Source organism: Struthio camelus, chromosome 1 (assembly GCF_040807025.1).
Source record: "Struthio camelus isolate bStrCam1 chromosome 1, bStrCam1.hap1, whole genome shotgun sequence".
Lineage (NCBI taxonomy): Eukaryota > Metazoa > Chordata > Aves > Struthioniformes > Struthionidae > Struthio > Struthio camelus.
In genome coordinates this window covers 27,917,925-27,936,411 of record NC_090942.1, presented here as the reverse complement: position 1 = coordinate 27,936,411, position 18,487 = coordinate 27,917,925, and the positions used below count along the sequence as shown (strand labels likewise).

General features: G+C 57.4%; 1 protein-coding gene across 1 annotated transcript; it reads right to left on the bottom strand.

The window, feature by feature from the left end:
• Positions 1-14,515: 14,515 nt before the first annotated feature.
• Positions 14,516-16,237, bottom strand: LOC138065754 (ankyrin repeat domain-containing protein 7-like; the record flags this gene model as incomplete). Its single annotated transcript, XM_068931173.1, has 4 exons — positions 14,516-14,611; positions 14,707-14,880; positions 15,116-15,230; positions 16,125-16,237. Coding segments are annotated over 4 exons (498 nt in total), but the record flags the coding sequence as incomplete, so codon positions are not given.
• Positions 16,238-18,487: the final 2,250 nt, after the last annotated feature.

The following is an 18,487-nucleotide window of genomic DNA, read 5'->3' as shown; positions in this document are numbered from 1 at the left end:
GCGCGCCGCGCATGCGCAACAGCCGCGGCGAGGGCGCGGGGGGGGCGTCACAGGGCAGCGGGGTGACGCGCCGAGGGGCGGGGCTGTGCAGCGAGGGGGCGGGGCTGCGGCCGGGGCGGGCCCGGGGCGGGGCGGGGGGGGGCGCTGCCGCCTCCTTCGCGGCGCTGCCGGGCCGGGCCGGGGGGCGGCGGCGGCGGCGGGTGGCTGCGGGTGGCTGCGGCCGGCCGAAGGACGTCTTTGTTGGGGGTCCCTCCCCGGCGGCCCCCAGCTCCAGCTCTTACTCTGCTGTGCCGTCATTTCCCTGAAGAATTCATGCTGCTGCTGCTCCAGGTGCGGGACACTGTGCTCCTCGCAAACCTGCGCTCCCACTGTTTCCCTAAGGGCGCGGGCGTCGCGAGCGCTTGGCCGAGCTCGCAGGGCTGAAGTAGCTCGTTGCGCCTGAAGAGACGGCGACTGCTTAGGTTGAGCCCCGCAGCTGGCTGCTCTGGCTGCTGCCCGGCCAGGCCGCGAGCGTGCCGGTCCTTCTGGGCTCCCAGCTCTGCGCCTGCGCCGTAGGAAGCCCAAGTGCCGGAGGGAGCCAAATTGGCCGCGAGTCGCGACTCTCACCGAGGTGAGCGACTCTCACCGAAAGCGGATCGCTCCAGCTGTTAGCAGAGACCACAGCGAGAGGCTGGAGGGCGATTGCTCCCTTTGGCAGAAAGTTATTATCAAAACGATTAAAATGTGGTTACGATTTCTTTCTCTAACCATTGCTGACTCCTTGCTGCCCACCTGCACCCCCAGGCCTTCCTCTGCCCAGCTGCTTTCCTGGCAGTAGCCCCCAGCCTGCCCCAGGGCACAGGGGCTATTTGTCCCCAGGTGCAGCCCTTGACAGTTCCCCTTGTCGAACTTGACTAGATGCCCGGTCGCCCGCTTCTCCTGCTTGTCACAGAATCACCGGACGTTTGAGGTTGGAAGGCACCTCTGGAGATCGTCTCGTCCAGCCCCCCCTACTCAAGCAGGATCACCTCAAGTAGTCGGCCCAGGATCCTAGCCAGACGGCTTGGGAACATCTCCGAGGACGGAGACTCCCCAAGCTCTCTGGGCAACCTCTTCCAGGGCTCAGTCACTCCTCACAGCAAAGAACTTTTTCCTCCTGTTCAGACAGGACGGCCTGTGTTTCAGTTTGTGCCCCTTGCCCCTCGTCCTACCGCTAGGCACCGCTGAGAAGAGTCTGCCTCCGACTTCTTTACACCCTCCCTTCGCATCCTGCCTACACCCTGATCCGCGGTCTTCTCTTCTGCAGGCTGAACAATCCCAGCTCTCTCAGCCTTTCCTCGTATGAGAGCTACTCCAGTCCCTTAATCATCTTAGTAGCCCTTCGCTGGACTCGCTCCAGTAGCTCCATCCCTCTCCTCTAGTGCAGGGGCCAGAACAGACGGGACTTTGCTCTACCCGCCTGGTAAGCGCTACCAGCTCCTGTCATGCCAGATGCCAGCGCTGAATTTCAGTGCTGCTGCTCCGGCGGCCAAGAACTTTCACCTCTCCCTGACACCCAGCAGGACAGAAGCAGGCAGGGAACCACTGGAAAACAGTTCCTCTCAGAGTTTGGCAACAGGACAACCCAAAGCGAAGGCACTTCAGAGGCGTTCCGCACCTGCTTTTGCTTTGCAGAGAGAAGAGCAAGTGCCCAGCACTGGACAGCGGTTCCGCTTTGCCAGTCACGCTGCAGGGCAGAGAACTTCCATAACCCCTTTCCCCTTTGCAGACTGCAAGCGGATCCAACAGCCTTCCAGACCGGCGGGCTTTGCGACCTTTCCTGGCTACCAGAAGCTCTCGCCCTCCCTTCTGCCCAGACCACAGGAAGCATCGTTCTCAAAGGCAGCAAGAGGCCAGTGCCCCGCTACGAGCGAGACGTGAGGCAACCGGGCACCTTGTCAAGTTCAACAAGGGGAACCGCCAAGGGCTGCACCTGGGGACGATCGAGGCCCCTGTCTTCACACACTCGTGCTTCCAGCCCCCGCTGAGGAAAAACACACAGTCTGCATGCTGGCCCTTGGCCTGGCTGCCAGGACAGGCTGAAGGAGCAGCTGGGAAGCCAGCTGAAGGGAGCAGAGCAGAGCAGAGCTGAGCTCTCCCTTGGACAAACGGCCTCTCTGCCCTCAGGCCTGGAGCTGTCTGCATAAGTGACTTTTGGTCAGACCAGCGCGAGGCAGAAGGGCTAAGCGCCTGCCCAGGAAGAAAGCCTGGCTAGGCCTTCAAAAACATGACTTCCATCATCTGTGCTGGCTAGCGCTGAACAACTCGCAAAACGCAGGGACAAAACGCAGCCCTTGCCCGCAAATGCCGCAGCAGGCCAGACTTCCACCAGCATCCACCATTTGGCAGCAATGCAACACGTACTACTCCATAAGAGACACGAGCAGAGGGGACAGTCATATGCGCAGGGCAGGCAAAGTCAGGAAGGGGAACAGAATAAAACGGAGAGACCTACTAGATTACAACATTTATTAAATACCAAGTTGGAACACAATACTTGCAGTTAAAGACCGCACGTTATTATTATTGGCTACACCGCACTGTTGCACTCGTACAAAAACAGTGGCAAGGGTTGCTTTTCCTCACAGCCTGGTAACGCGAGTCCCTCTGTCAGGAGGTAGTAGTCTCAGGATAACCACTCTTAGCTCTCTGGAACGGGGCTGTCAAAACATCGCGGCACTCTTGCGTTGCCCTGGAAAGCGGCTCCTGGTCTACGTTTTCTGAAGATCCTTCAGTAGATGCCCAGGGAGAAGCTCCAGCCGATCCAACGTTCAGCTCAGCCATTGCTGGGGAAGGGGCGGGGCGAGAGCGGGAGGGGAGAAAATGCCCTATGTTAGTGTTGCAGTAGGAAAAGGTCCCCAAAGCAAACAAACCTTATTACTCCCAGGAGACAGGCAACTCCAGTCACAATGCAAACGGATTCAATGCCACGGATTTGTGTCCGTCCTAGCAAACGGAAAGAGCTCTAGCGCAACGGCTGGCCACTCGCTAGGAGAGTAAAGGCTACTGGGACAGAAGGAATTGCTCTCAGGGGCTACCTGCTTTGCAACAGGCCCAGTCACCGCCAAGCCACAACTCTGGAGAAACAATTATCCTGAAGAGGTGGAATTGCTCAGGGCTCGGGGGCAGGGGCTGAACGTGCGCATAGGCCGCTTTTCCTCTCTGTGATCTAAAGGCAACTGCATACGACTCTGTACGACTATTATTTGCATAAGCAGCAAGTTGCCTCGCAGAGCTCTAGGTTGGAAAGCTAGTAGAAAACAACTGTGCTTAGCACAGGAGCTTGGCAGCTTTCCAGTAGTTGTGTTCAAAATGGAGGAACCGTCCTCTTCCTTGGTAACACCGCTAACAGATCCTGACAGATTACCTTGCTCAAGTTCTTCAGCGATATTTTTGACCATTCCCGCCGCACCTGCAAGTACAGACAAGATACCCTTAAGGCCTCAGTAGCTACATTCTTGTAGCATTAGCTTCTCAAGCCAACTGCAACATGGGAATAAACACTGGAAACATCACCCCCACTACAGAGAAAGTCTTTGTCCACCAAGGCCCAGCGTTCCCATTACTCTATGGCATTAACCGTCTCACAAAGCAATCCCCAACTCGAGAGCTTCTCCACACCCCCACTCTGTGCAAAGGCGGGAACGGATCACGGCATTTTGTGAAGAATCACGTGCTCCCTTGCCCCACTCTCGGCATGCGCTTCCCAAACCTCAGGGCACGCTGCTCACCACGCTGTGAGGAACATGCCGTCACACGGACTGCTAATTCTGGGGCGCGCCCGGACCAGAGCTTTTGCCGAGGTTGCAGCGCTCTGAGGGTCAGCAGGCGTGTCTAGACTCCTAGATTGGGTGCGGTGGAGCTAGGAACGGATGCTCATTTTCAGCTTGAGAATAACAGGTATTCCCAATGCCTTACCTCAGCCATATGAGCTTCCACTCTCTCCGTCACAGAGGAAGCGCTGCCCACCGGGTTCGTTGCCAGAGAGTGGCTTCTGCAGGGCTCATAGCATTGCGCAGCAGCAGCAGCTTCCGCAAGCCTCTCGTTAGCGCTCTCTCACTGCAGGCGTTTTGTGAGAGCCAATTCATATTCTAAATGCCTAACTCTCTGCTGCAGTCGGCCTACCGCGGAAGCTGCAGAAGCGGCTCTTAGTTGTTCCGCTCGGTCCTGGGCGGCTGCCTGTGTCTGAAGCAGATAATGCAGTTTCAACCCCCAGGAAAGAAAAAGAGATCATTCCCCCCAGGCCCTTTCACACACCCACTTTGAAGAGCACAACCTCACCCAGGGAGCCAACTGGGCCTCCTCACTGCCCTCTACAATCAAGGGCAAAACCCAAAAGCACCCCATTACATCATCCTTTTCGTTCAGAAAGAAACCGGCTCTCTCAGCGCAACTTTTTGCTTTGCTTTGTTTTGTTTTGAATCAGAGCTAGTTCTGATTCAAGCCACCTCTGTCTCTCTAAGACACTAGTCCACTTGCAATTCTCGTCTTTCTTGGCGCTGTTACAGATTCGCCAGTGACCGAGGTGCGTAAAGAAGATTATTCACCACATCTCAGAATGCCTGAGGACAAGCATCCAACAAGCTCGCACCCTTCAGCAACCTCCTGAAGCTATAACGAGCCCATGACCCCACAGCACTGACCGGCACAAGCATAACATACCGAGAAATGACAACAGTAAAGAATGAATGACAAGCCACAAACGGACTGCGCGTACTAGCGGTAAGGGAGCTCACCTGCAGAAAGAGATTGACTTCCTGTAGTTTTTGCCTTAGCTCTTGCCCAGCCTTTTGCTCAATCTCCCTTTTATCCTCTTCTCTGTGCCTCTGATCCCTCATCTTGGCCTCTAAGCGACACCTCAGCGCAACCACCTCTTCTTCCAGCTGCCGCTTGCTCTTCCGCAGTTTGTCACGGCTCCCATGCAGCCAAGCCAACTCTTCTCGCGCACCTTCGTTTGCTTTCTCTAGCTGCCTCGACTTCCTCCGCTCTGCCTCCAGGGAGCAGCACAGCTCACGGACCTGCACACAGGGAAAGGACTCACTCACCTAAGCAGACCCAGAGGTCTAAGCGTACGCAGTTCTGTGACAATCCACCGAGCGTGTCCCTTTGTGCCGGGAGGCCTCCGCAGAACGACCGAACCAGTTGAGAGGCATTTTGCCCTGGTAAGGTAATTCGGCGGGCTCCCGACACTAAACAGGGTCGGCTGGTAGTGTAGGTGTCCCTACTCCTTAGGAATGAGTTTACTATTGTAACAGGTAAGTAACCGAGTGTAATGAACTAATGAACGGGAACGATAACAACTGTAATCATATTGACAACAATATACAATAATCACAAGGTATTCACTTGTTTACAGTGGTATACCTGAAGCTTCAGGAAAGAGGAAACAGAAATGATTATCTCTTTCTACATACACGCACACACACGCGCACACACACACACACACACACACACAGGTTTGAGTTTAGAAGACAATCAACAAAGAAGTGCCAGGGTTTCAGTAGGCCCCAAAGGTCAACTAAAACTCTGCCGCCGTCGTCGTCGTCTTCTCTCCGCAGAAACGCACCTTTTCCACACCTCTCACACCTATGCTTCCGATGTCCTTGCCTTTCATACTGTGGTTAGGCTTATAATGGTCCTACTTACCGGTCTTCCAGAGCACAAATTCATCTGTCAGACCTCAAAGATGCTGCCAGGGCCTCAAGCTTTCAAGCTGGGCTCTCGCCCAGAAAGGCCCAGGCTCACAAGTGCCCTGCTATCGCAACGCCTCTTCACTTCCCAAAGGATTACACAGGCTTTTTCAGGGACCATAAGAGACAGCCGTTCTTTTCAAACACGGCCACCACATAATTAACACCACAACCCAACAGCCAGGAAAAGAATCTTACAGCTTTCCAAAACAAGCACCACAACAAGCCAGCCAAAGCTCACCTTTGTTCGTAATTTAGCAACTTCTCTGCCCCTTCCCGAACACGGGTCCTCCCTTTCGCCCGGGAAATTCATCTGGGACTCTCGCGCCCGCCTCTCATACGCCCTCACTTTCTTCATAGCTTTCTCCAGAAGCCTCTTCGACCTGCACAGCACATTAGCAAGTAAAGTAGGAAGCCCAAGCACAGTCCGCCTTTACGCATGCACTTCCCTAAGCACCACGCATACGGTGCGGGGCTTACTTCATTTGTACCATGGCGGACAGGCCAGGACTTCCAGAACAAGACACCAAGCCAAAACACCACACCAACCCACCCACCCACATCATTCCCCTCCCACACATCACTTGCCCAGTCAACATTTCATCTGCTCCCATGAGCTTCTCCCTCTGCCTGACAACAGGCACAAGACACAAGCGACTTCTTCCTGCCCTCCCGCCCTCCCTCTCTTCCCAGGACAACTGCCCTCCTGCCTGCACTTCCACCTACCTAAAACCGCACGCTCCCCTACAGAAGCCACTTGCAAGACCTAACGCAAGCCTTGAGCTCGCTCACCAACAGATACGTACTCGGAGTCTCAGGGGCAAGGTACATAACGCCTGACTCCCCGCTCATTCGACAGCTCTTACAAGTACTCAACGGCTGTACCTATTGCATTCTTTCTGCAGTGCAACGTTTTTCTTCATTTCTTCCTCCAGGCGGGCTTCTGCGGGTTGTTTCCACTCTGCCAGCTCCTTCCCTGGCTTTCTTCCGCTCTCACGCTTTCCGGACAGGAAGAAGAAATGGCACACACGACTCACTCACGGCACCTAGAAGCACTAGGTGCGCACAGCCTTCCTCACAAAGGTGCGGCAGGACATCTCTCTCTGCTAGCCGAGGGCCGGCCCCACAACTCCAGGGGACAGAATCCCACGCAAACTGCAGCACTTCAATATTTCCACCACCCAGGCTAAGACCGAGGGACAGAAACTGGTGCCTGCCACCCCTCTCTCCCCCCACACCACCCTCCCCCCGACCCCCACTAAAGCAAAGACCACCCGCTACTAGCGAGGGGCTCACGGGGGCAAAGGTGCCACGCACACTGGAGAACACCTTCCTCAGGCCCTCCGCTAATAGCCGACGGTACTTAGGTATCCCCATCCGGGCAGAGCACAGCTTAATTTAAAGCTCCAGGGGGATCTTCAGCGACCAGCGGCAAATGGAATTCCTGGCACAGCCTGAGGAGGCCGCTTAAGACTTGGCAACGACGTGCTTGGCACCAAGGACGTTCCACAAGTTCACTTGCAGAACGCCTTTAAGGCGGCAACAGCTGAAGTGCTGCTGCCACACGGCTTAAGCACCACAACCGGTACAAAGCAGCAACCATTCACACCGGTGCACAAGTGCCGTAAGTGCCCTTACCTCAAACACTGTTAAGTAAGACTCAGCAGAGTAGCACACAAAACCAGAAAGCCTGCGAGCGGACCAACAGCAGCCGATCGCCTGCAGCCTGCAGGGAATGATTTCCCCGAGGCTCCCCAGGAAAATCTCTTCCGAAAACGCCCCCGCATACATACACACACAACTGCGCACAGTAGCTCATGAAACAGGAAGGCTATGACTAGCTTACAGAGGCAGAGGCGTGCAGCTCTTTCTGAAGAGCTTCGAGTCTAGCTGCCTGCTGCTGTCCTGTGTCTTCCAGCCGGGCGTTTTCCAGTTCAAGTCTTGAAAAGAAACACAGGCCTCGTCATGGAAATCCACAGGAGCACCAACACTGGCACAACAGCGCCAAATCACACAGTCCAAAGCAAAAGCCTCTCCCAAAATCGTGTACTGACTTGCTGAGATGCAACAAGGCCATCCTGCTGCTATTACACCAGCCCACAAAGCAAAGCCTTGCTTCACTGTGCCACTTCCTTACCGTCCCACTCGTTCCTCCAGGTCTTTTAGGCTAACGCCTCCCAAAGAGGCTTCCAGAAGGTCTTGCAGTTGCCGGGAAGAAGCTGTCGCTTCCCTCTGTTTCTCTGCCAGGGCCGTCTTCAAATCCTGAACACAACGCTCAGCCTGAACATGCTGCTCTTCCAACGCCTGCAACTGTAAAACCACGCTAGTCAGGACCCACGCTAGTCAGCTTCGCTTTCAGACAGACGACTCCACTGCTTCGACTCTCCAAAACCACGTTGCTCCTTCCGCTTTCATACCGGCCTCTCCCATCCCCATCTCAATTTCCTACCAGCTGCCCAAACGCAGCTGCAACACCAATCCTACTCCTTCCCGTGACTCGGGACGCTCCTAGCATCCAGCTGCTCGCTCCCCCACGGGAAGCATTACTGCAAAGGCTCTCCCTTCTCCTGCTGGCACTTCCCAACTCCAGGATAACGACCACAATCACAAAGACTTCTAGTCCAACGCTGCCCACGCTGCTATACCTTATTCTTACACAAATGGTGGAAAGCCGGTCCCTACACTCCTTCCTTCAACTCCGTACTTGCGTTGGTGGCAGCGGTGGGCGTAGTGAACGGAAAGCAAGTCAGTAGCTCTGAACGTAGCTCTCTCCAAAAACAACTTGGAAGTGAATTAGCATTTCGGGATCCTAATGCTTACTAACTACAGGTTCATCCCCAGGGCCCTGCAGGAACTATAGCACTTTGCGGCACATTTGCATCATGCAGCCACAAGATGGCCAAGATGTTTTCTACAGAAAAAGCTCAGCACTAGGGCCAACCCACGGCCTTCTCCGGGCAGCTAGGTTAGGAGGTCAAGTTCCTCCTACAGTCAGGGAACAGGACAAGTCACAGCACCTGCCTGACATGCTGCTTCCCGTATACAGTGCAAAAACCCCACCTAGCAACCAGCGCTGCGTGTGCGAGCGCAAACCATGAAGAAGGATCGCACCCTTTCAAGTGCTGCCCCCCCCCAGAACACAGACTGTCACCTTCGCAGGCATTTGACCAGCTACAAAGAAGGAACCAAAGCTCTACACACACAGCCAAATATAGAGAAAGAGTACAACAGCCTCAACAGGAAAACACGCAGCACTCTCAGGGCACCCGGAGCTCACCCACTGTCACCTTCAGGTCCACCTCAAAGCTCAGGCGGGTTCGGAGAGACAACAAGCTGCTTGAGCAGCCTCCTCGTGGGTAGGTGTGACCCCCAACACACTGCTTGGCCCCTCACGCTTGAAAGGGCAGCTCCCTGACGCGCTTGGTCTGTTTGCCACCATGGGGCAGCGGCGGGAAGAAGGGAAGGCAACAGAAGGGACACCACTGCACTACTACCCTACAGCCTCAACAAGGGCTTTTCCCCATCGTTTACAGGGGAAAACCACCTCCTCACAGTCATGCAGGCCGCTACAGGCTTTGCCTACCTTGGCTTTCACCCTGGCCAGTTCCTCTTGCAACCGCAACTTGTCTCCCTGCAGCTCACCGCAGGAAACCTTTGGAACTTCAAGTGAACCTTCTGGAAGCAACTGCTTTCCAGGAGCTTCAGCAACCTCCGCCGGCAGCTCTGCGGCCATCGCCTAAGGAAAGATTGTGCCGTGAGCCTCACAAAAAGGGCACGAACATGCACTACCACCTTCTTTTCACTCACGACAGCCTTCTTCAGAGGGAGCCCAAAGATAACATACATCTAAAGTATATTTCACATCTGCCACTCTCTGCGGTCTTCCGCCTGCGCTCTTTTGGCAATAACACCTCGCTCTAGGCTAACATCTCCACAGCTCTTCAACACAGCTCCTCACCTGTCCGTCACACTGAAAATCAGTCTGTGTTGCAGCAGCCTCGCGTCCTTCACGCTCTCCTCCCTCCTTTGCAGACACCTAGGTGAGCGAGAACACAAACAAGCAGAGAGTGGTGCAAGCAATCTCCAGAAACGCTTCACCCACAAACTGCATTTCAAATGCAGGACTACCCAAGCACAACTCGGATTGTCGCTCAAGCATTACCTGCAGATTCACTGCTGCTTCGGGACTTTGGCAGGCCGTCAAGGAACGCAGGCTCTGGAAGTAGAACAGCCCTTTCAGAACCCCCAACTGCGCTCCCTCCAAGCCTACACCCACTCTGCTGCTGTCCTTAGTACTTGGCTGCACCGTCCCAAACACGCTCCTTTCACTGCATAACCTGGCAAAGCAGCAGCAGCCCTTCCAAGCACGCACAGAACCAGAACCTTCTCTCTTGCAGTAGGACTCTAGAAATACAACTCAAAGGCCACTTGCTGCCACTCCCAGGACATTAGCACACCCCACTTAGGCACAGTCCTCACCAAACCGCTTGCACAGAGCACAAGCGGCTCCAGGTCACAGGAACAAACCTGTGGCGCAGCCACCACAAGCGGCAACTGAGCCTCATCCCTGCTAGGGCCCACGTCCAAGGCAAGCTCCCGCGCACTTCCCCCCACGGGCAACCCACTGCGCCCCTCACACCAAGCACCTCGGAATCCCAGGGAGAGTCGCTCTCGTCCTCCTGCTCCGCTCCTGCGGACGACGCAACACCTGCAAAGGAAGCCACAAATGACACACCACCGCTCCTTCTTTCCCTCTCCTGCTCTCCTCCAGCACGCAAGCCCTGCGCCCAGGACACACCAAACCGTTCCACTCCCCAGGAAAAACAAAGCAGCGTCATTTAAGGGCGCCTGCACCCCCAGCCGCACCACCACGCCCTCGCCACTTCCTGCTGCCTTCTTGCCAGCACCACAGGCCCAAGCCCAGCAGCACAGCTCACGCCCCTACCAATAACGCCCAACACATGCTCGGCGAGCATCCAAACAAGGCTCTGCCATGCCACAGTCGCCGACTACGCAGCTCTGACGGCATCTCCCCTCCAAACTACAGCTCCAGAGTTGGCCCTTCACAATCCCTCGGCACGCTACAGGAGCGACCCGCAAAGCACTAGCGAAACACCCTCCCACCCGCAGGAAGTCACCAAGAAACAACCCTCCTTCCCTAGCACTACCACAAAACATCTCCCTCCAGCTACGTTCCCTCCCCCCCTCCCCGCCATTGCCTGCCCAGCGCCTACCTGCCTGCTCTACCCTCTCACAGGCAGATCGCCATTTCAGTTCATTCACCCAGCCCAAAGAGCAGAGAAACAAAGCCCCTCCATGTCTAGAAACTCACCTCTCACACCAGCAGGGGCTCCTGCAGCAGCCGCCACTTGGGCACCACCAGGAGCCTCCTCTCCCTTCCTTTCCGGTGAGTCGTCCTGAAAGACATCGGCCCGCACACTTAGAAAGAACAGAAACAAGCAGCCTCCACGAGAACGTATGTGAAGGGACGGCAATGCCGAAGCTCACAAACGCCCTGCTCCCTTCCCCTAAAGCCCCTGAGAAGCACTACCCACACTCCAGCTTCCCCTACACGGCAATACTCAGCAGCACACACATCCTTCCCCCCTCCTTTGCACCAACAAACACCGCCAGCTGCCTGCTTCTCCAACAACCTGAGGCAAACCTCCCCCTGGGCCCTCGCTTCCACTCTCCAACCCCCAACTGCGCTCCCTCCAAGCCTACACCCACTCTGCTGCTGTCCTTAGTACTTGGCTGCACCGTCCCAAACACGCTCCTTTCACTGCATAACCTGGCAAAGCAGCAGCAGCCCTTCCAAGCACGCACAGAACCAGAACCTTCTCTCTTGCAGTAGGACTCTAGAAATACAACTCCAAGGCCACTTGCTGCCACTCCCAGGACAGCAGCCTCTGCCCAGGCCATCCACACCTTGCCAAATACTTCTCCTCTCTCGAGCCACAGAGAAAAACCTTCTCGCTCCTCTTTTACAAGGCCTGCAGATGTCTTTATGTACACAGCAATACCTAATGTCACTAACGTCCTGCTCCCATTCCATAAAGCCCCCCGAGAAGCACTGCCCGCACACAGTCAGGCTCTGCCTTCACCTACGTTACCTTATCCAGCAGCACACACACCCTTTCCCCCTCCCTTGGGCTCACGAGACCACCAGCTGCCTGCTTCTCAAACTACCGTAGTCTCACCTCCCCCTCTTTCCTCACTTTCACTCCTCCAACCACCATCACATCTTACTATGCCACACTAGCTCTTCTCACACAACAGCTGCCACACTCTCTGACAGGCCACTGAGACAAGGGCAACCAGGTTGCAAATAAACATGCCTGCATCTCCAGCACTACGGGGTGCGTTCCTGCACCACACTCGGCTTCTTCAGCTTCTTCATCATGGCACAGCCCCAATGCCACACACCTCAACTGAAAAACAAACCAAAACAAAACAAAAGAAACAAAAGGAAGGGGAAACAGGTGCTGTGAGATCCCATGCAAGCCCGCAATGCCATCCCCCAGGAGGAAAAAAAGACCCTCTTGAGCCACTCCCCCCGCCCCCAAGCACTCTTGGGCAACCTGACAAGGACGAAAGAAAGGAGAGCCAGGAGATGAAGCATTGCAGCAGATCTTGAACAGCAAGTGCCCTTTTCCCCATATCAGCCTGAATTCTATCACCAAAGTTACTGGAAACAAACAGCAAGGCTTGGAGGACAAAAGAACAGGCCATCTAGAGGCTGATCAGCTTTGGGACGAGAACTCTGACTCAGGTGAAGAAAACCATGCGGTCGCTTTTCTTGTCACCTACTGCTCTTCCCACCCGCAACCGCAAGCCTGCTGCATGCTCTGCCACGGACGGCTACAAGGCTTGGAGCAAACAGCTCACCGCAGCTGAAAGACTGGCAGGCAGGAGACCGCGGGGCAGGAGAAAACCACCCTGCCTGGACACGCGCTTTTGCCCAAATCTAGACAGCTCTGCCCTGCAAACGAGTCGCTCCACGGGCAGTTCTCCTTCTGGAGGCACTTTACCTTGGCAGCTAAACTGCTTTTTTCTTCCTCAGAAGCAGGACAGCTGTCATCGCTCTCCTCTGCCTCCAACACTCTTCAAAGGCAAAGGCAAAGGCAAAGGCAAGAAGGACCGTCTCGCTCAAATCTCCCCTCTTTTTCGGCAGGTTAAGGTCGTTGGCAAAAGCTACTGTTCGAGTCTCACCTCGTGAAGTATTCGTGGGAAAAGCCACCTCTCACTGTTCAAATATTAATTGACAGGATTAATTCTTAGCATGTCGGACCTTCGACTTTCAGCAATGCAGACAAGCATGTTACACGGACAATTCTACAGGCCAGACTAGAGTGAAGCAGTCATGCCAGACAGCATGAACGAAAGCATGCCCCAAACCACCAATTTCTCCCATCCTACTCAATTCTCGCTGCCCCCCCCCACCCCCCGCAAAATAAAAAAGGACAAGAATTCCACACCGCCCTTGTCTTTCCTTCGAACGTTCCAAACCTCAAACCTGCCATGGCATGAATATGCTATGTGAGCAGGCAGCGAGCAAATGCTGGTAGCGGTTGAACAGGACAAGAAGGAAACAAACTGCCGAGCTCTTCATACCACACAGGCAGAGATCGGTCTCTCTCTCGTGCTCTCTTTGCCTCTACCCCCACCCCCGCCAACCTGTGCTTCAAAATGCCAGAGACTACGCTGTATTTCCTGCTCTACCCAGCCTCCCACCCATCACCCCCAAAACCAAAAGCCAGCCTCAAAACCAAAGGACTATCCTCATGGAGGAGGATCACCAGCGCGTCTCTACTCCGTCCCTAGCAAGGGTACTCAACAGGCAAGAGGGACGGAACCCTGCCAAGCTTCAATACAAGCCACCACAAGAAAAGGCCGTAGGCATTCTCCTCCTCAGCTCCTCCACAGTTAAGCCTCCTACCTCCTCTGTCCGCAGCAGGTGTGCCCAACGCAAACGCAGCAGCTCCTGCCTCGCAACGAGTGCTAAGCACTGGCGTGCTTTCTGCGCTGCCTGCACAAGCTTCTCCCACGTTTTTCTCGGCTGCGCGGTCTGCCAGCTGTTCACTAACACTAGGGAGGTGCGGAAAGAAAGGGAACACTGTCACTATAATCAACTACATCCTTGCATAACACCACTTACCAAACAAGACGATTTGCGGGGGAAGCTTTCCTCAACTCCCCAACTCACACTTGACACAGGGAACGCTACGTCCCGGAAGATTCCACTGAGCCCACCTTCAACAAAGGTCTCCACGCATCATTAAACCTTGCGCCTCTTACCAAACACGTCCGCACACCAACACGGACATTCGGACCGCTTAGCGACTCTCACCGTGACCTAAAGCACTTACCCAGTGTGTCCAGACCTCCTAGCATAAGCCTCCGCTGTCCATCCAAGAACGTCTTTCTGGCAAAGGTCAGCACCATAGCCAAGAAGAACTTCTATCATGCTCACGTCCCCGGCAGAGGCGGCAAGCATCAGAGGGGTCCTAAAGCAGCCACAAGACGAGACAAAAGCTATCAGGAGACACCGACGTTTCACTGGTGTTCCTTTCATCCCTATTTGCTCCCAAAACAATTACACCTCCCCCTTTCCTACAGCCAGGAGGAAAGCAAAGCCAACCACACGGAAGCCCACGAGAACTCGGGTTGCAAGGGGCCGCAGCACGTCCCTGGGCCAAACGTCTCCCCCGCTAAGCACCCTCGGCTACCCGGCCAGACCAGGCAAACTTCACCAATGCTCAGGAGACCCACGCCCCGTTTTGACAAACCCTTCACCTTTCCGACTGATCTCGAGCGTGCACGTCGGCTCCTTTGCTAAGCAGGAACTCCACCATCTCTACGTGATGCGCGGACACGGCCAGAGAAAGGGGCGTGTATCCCATCTGAAAGCATAACGCCCCTCTCCAGTTAGAAAAACACAGAGAAGCAAAGCAACTTTTTCTTCTCAGGAGCGGCCTGACCCAAATTCCACGCTTACCTTATTCTGCGCATCAAGATGGGCGTTGTGCGCCAGTAACTGCCCTGCTAGGCAGGTGTTAGGAGCAAGGGCAGCCAGGTGAAGGGCAGTGTTGCCGTTAGCATCCGCAAGGTTAGCGTCGGCGCCATGCGCTAGCAGAATGGCGACGCAGCCTTCGTGCTGGCACTGCACTGCCTGCCAACCACACGGGAAACAAGGAAACGTTGCCAGCAATTACGCTTCCCTCTGGCAGAATTCCCACAGCTTGCCGACCTCGGACAACAATAACGCGCCCAAACATTAGGCAACGCACGCCTAGCCAGCGCCCAGCGCACCACAAGCTCCACCCAGACCTACCTCCAGAATCACCCAAGAGCTCGATCGCTCGGGGCGCAATTTAGAAGCCCTGCCTACCGCAGCACCCACGTACCTTCATCAGTGGCGATCTCTTGAAGTTGTCACGAGGATTTAGCTTGCACTTCCTCTCTACTAAGTACAAGACAACCTCCGCATGTCCGTTAGCGCAAGCCAGATGCAGAGGTGTCCTAAAAATTGAGCATGTTACCTTAGCGCAGGCCAGACAGCTGAAGAGACCGCGCCTGCCCATGTCACGCGGGTGACCGCTGCACACCCAAAGCCCGAGACGCCGGGGCTAGGAAAAAGCCCCTCCCCGCCCCAGCCCCAGCCCCAGCCCCAGCCCCCACTTAGGAAGACAACGTTGCCTCAGCTCCGCGCTCCCTTCCCTGCGCGTGCATCCCTGCGCCCAGGCCCCCCATTTCTCCCAGCCAGCCTCCGGCTTCCGCTCTGCAACTGCTGCCCTCCGCCCCGGCACCTCCTCCCTGCCTCCAACACCACTACGCACGCAGCCCAGCAAGCAAGAGCAAGGCTTGCGCACCTCCAGCCTACGGCAAGGCAACCTCCACCTGCTGCCAGGACCACTCACGCCACAGCAGCGGGCCGCAGGCCCAGCACGTGCCTTTTATAACACCAGAACATCCCCTCGCTGCTGGCCTTGCCGGGAAGTCGCGCCCTCTGGCCTCTTCCCGGCCTTACTGCTGCAGCAAGCACCAGCACGCGCTCGCTCCCAAGGGCCCTCCACAACACCTACCAAACCCGACAGCAGAAACCTTCCCCCTCGACCCTGTCACGCTCCCAGCAACAAAGTCCCGCTCCGGCCTGGCCACACACGCAACCGGCCTCCGAGCCCCGAGCCCCGAGCCCCGAGCCCACCCCGCGCGCGCAAGGCCGACTGCCCTCCCGCACTCCCTCGCCAGCCCAAGCAAACGGCCCTGCCTTCCCGGCACAAAGGCGCTCCTGCCAGCTGCACGCCAGCTCCAACCCACCAGCCGCTGCCCCCGCCGGCACCGACGCAGCAGCCCGGCCCTCGCCGCCGCCCCCCCCACCCCCCGCGCCGCCCCGGCCCCCCCGCCGCCCCTCACCGCTTCGCCTTGTCCCGCCCGTCGAGGCCGACTCTCGGCAGCCACCGCCGCCGCCGCACCCGCGCCAGGTCGCCGCTGGCGGCCGCGCGGTGCAGCTTGCCCAGCTCCTTCTCCCGGAGCTCGTAGGCAGCGCCGACGCAGCGCAGGGGCGCGCTGCCGCCGCACGCCCACCGCGACCGCGACCGCGACGGCGACGGCGACGGCGAAGGCGGCTGCCCCTGGCCCTGGCCGAAGAGCCCCAAGAGCCTCTTCATGCTGCGGCGGGCACGCGGGCGGCGGACAGCCCCGAGCAGGGGCCGCGGCCCGGGCCAGCTGCTGCGGGGCTGAGTCCCGGCGAGCTCGGAGCCCCCGGGCCGGGGGCAGAGGCGCCGGCCGAGGACAGCGACGCAGCGACGCTGGCAGCGAGGCACACGGCCGCAACAGCACCGAGGACCACCGGCTCCGGAGGCGGTGGCGGGCGCGCCGCGCATGCGCAACAGCCGCGGCGAGGGCGCGGGGGGGGGCGTCACAGGGCAGCGGGGTGACGCGCCGAGGGGCGGGGCTGTGCAGCGAGGGGGCGGGGCTGCGGCCGGGGCGGGCCCGGGGCGGGGCGGGGGGGGGCGCTGCCGCCTCCTTCGCGGCGCTGCCGGGCCGGGCCGGGGGGCGGCGGCGGCGGCGGGTGGCTGCGGGTGGCTGCGGCCGGCCGAAGGACGTCTTTGTTGGGGGTCCCTCCCCGGCGGCCCCCAGCTCCAGCTCTTACTCTGCTGTGCCGTCATTTCCCTGAAGAATTCATGCTGCTGCTGCTCCAGGTGCGGGACACTGTGCTCCTCGCAAACCTGCGCTCCCACTGTTTCCCTAAGGGCGCGGGCGTCGCGAGCGCTTGGCCGAGCTCGCAGGGCTGAAGTAGCTCGTTGCGCCTGAAGAGACGGCGACTGCTTAGGTTGAGCCCCGCAGCTGGCTGCTCTGGCTGCTGCCCGGCCAGGCCGCGAGCGTGCCGGTCCTTCTGGGCTCCCAGCTCTGCGCCTGCGCCGTAGGAAGCCCAAGTGCCGGAGGGAGCCAAATTGGCCGCGAGTCGCGACTCTCACCGAGGTGAGCGACTCTCACCGAAAGCGGATCGCTCCAGCTGTTAGCAGAGACCACAGCGAGAGGCTGGAGGGCGATTGCTCCCTTTGGCAGAAAGTTATTATCAAAACGATTAAAATGTGGTTACGATTTCTTTCTCTAACCATTGCTGACTCCTTGCTGCCCACCTGCACCCCCAGGCCTTCCTCTGCCCAGCTGCTTTCCTGGCAGTAGCCCCCAGCCTGCCCCAGGTGCAGCCCTTGACAGTTCCCCTTGTCGAACTTGACTAGATGCCCGGTCGCCCGCTTCTCCCGCTTGAACATCTCCGAGGACGGAGACTCCCCAAGCTCTCTGGGCAACCTCTTCCAGGGCTCAGTCACCCCTCACAGCAAAGAACTTTTTCCTCCTGTTCAGACAGGACGGCCTGTGTTTCAGTTTGTGCCCCTTGCCCCTCGTCCTACCGCTAGGCACCGCTGAGAAGAGTCTGCCTCCGACTTCTTTACACCCTCCCTTCGCATCCTGCCTACACCCTGATCCGCGGTCTTCTCTTCTGCAGGCTGAACAATCCCAGCTCTCTCAGCCTTTCCTCGTATGAGAGCTACTCCAGTCCCTTAATCATCTTAGTAGCCCTTCGCTGGACTCGCTCCAGTAGCTCCATCCCTCTCCTCTAGTGCAGGGGCCAGAACAGACGGGACTTTGCTCTACCCGCCTGGTAAGCGCTACCAGCTCCTGTCATGCCAGATGCCAGCGCTGAATTTCAGTGCTGCTGCTCCGGCGGCCAAGAACTTTCACCTCTCCCTGACACCCAGCAGGACAGAAGCAGGCAGGGAACCACTGGAAAACAGTTCCTCTCAGAGTTTGGCAACAGGACAACCCAAAGCGAAGGCACTTCAGAGGCGTTCCGCACCTGCTTTTGCTTTGCAGAGAGAAGAGCAAGTGCCCAGCACTGGACAGCGGTTCCGCTTTGCCAGTCACGCTGCAGGGCAGAGAACTTCCATAACCCCTTTCCCCTTTGCAGACTGCAAGCGGATCCAACAGCCTTCCAGACCGGCGGGCTTTGCGACCTTTCCTGGCTACCAGAAGCTCTCGCCCTCCCTTCTGCCCAGACCACAGGAAGCATCGTTCTCAAAGGCAGCAAGAGGCCAGTGCCCCGCTACGAGCGAGACGTGAGGCAACCGGGCACCTTGTCAAGTTCAACAAGGGGAACCGCCAAGGGCTGCACCTGGGGACGATCGAGGCCCCTGTCTTCACACACTCGTGCTTCCAGCCCCCGCTGAGGAAAAACACACAGTCTGCATGCTGGCCCTTGGCCTGGCTGCCAG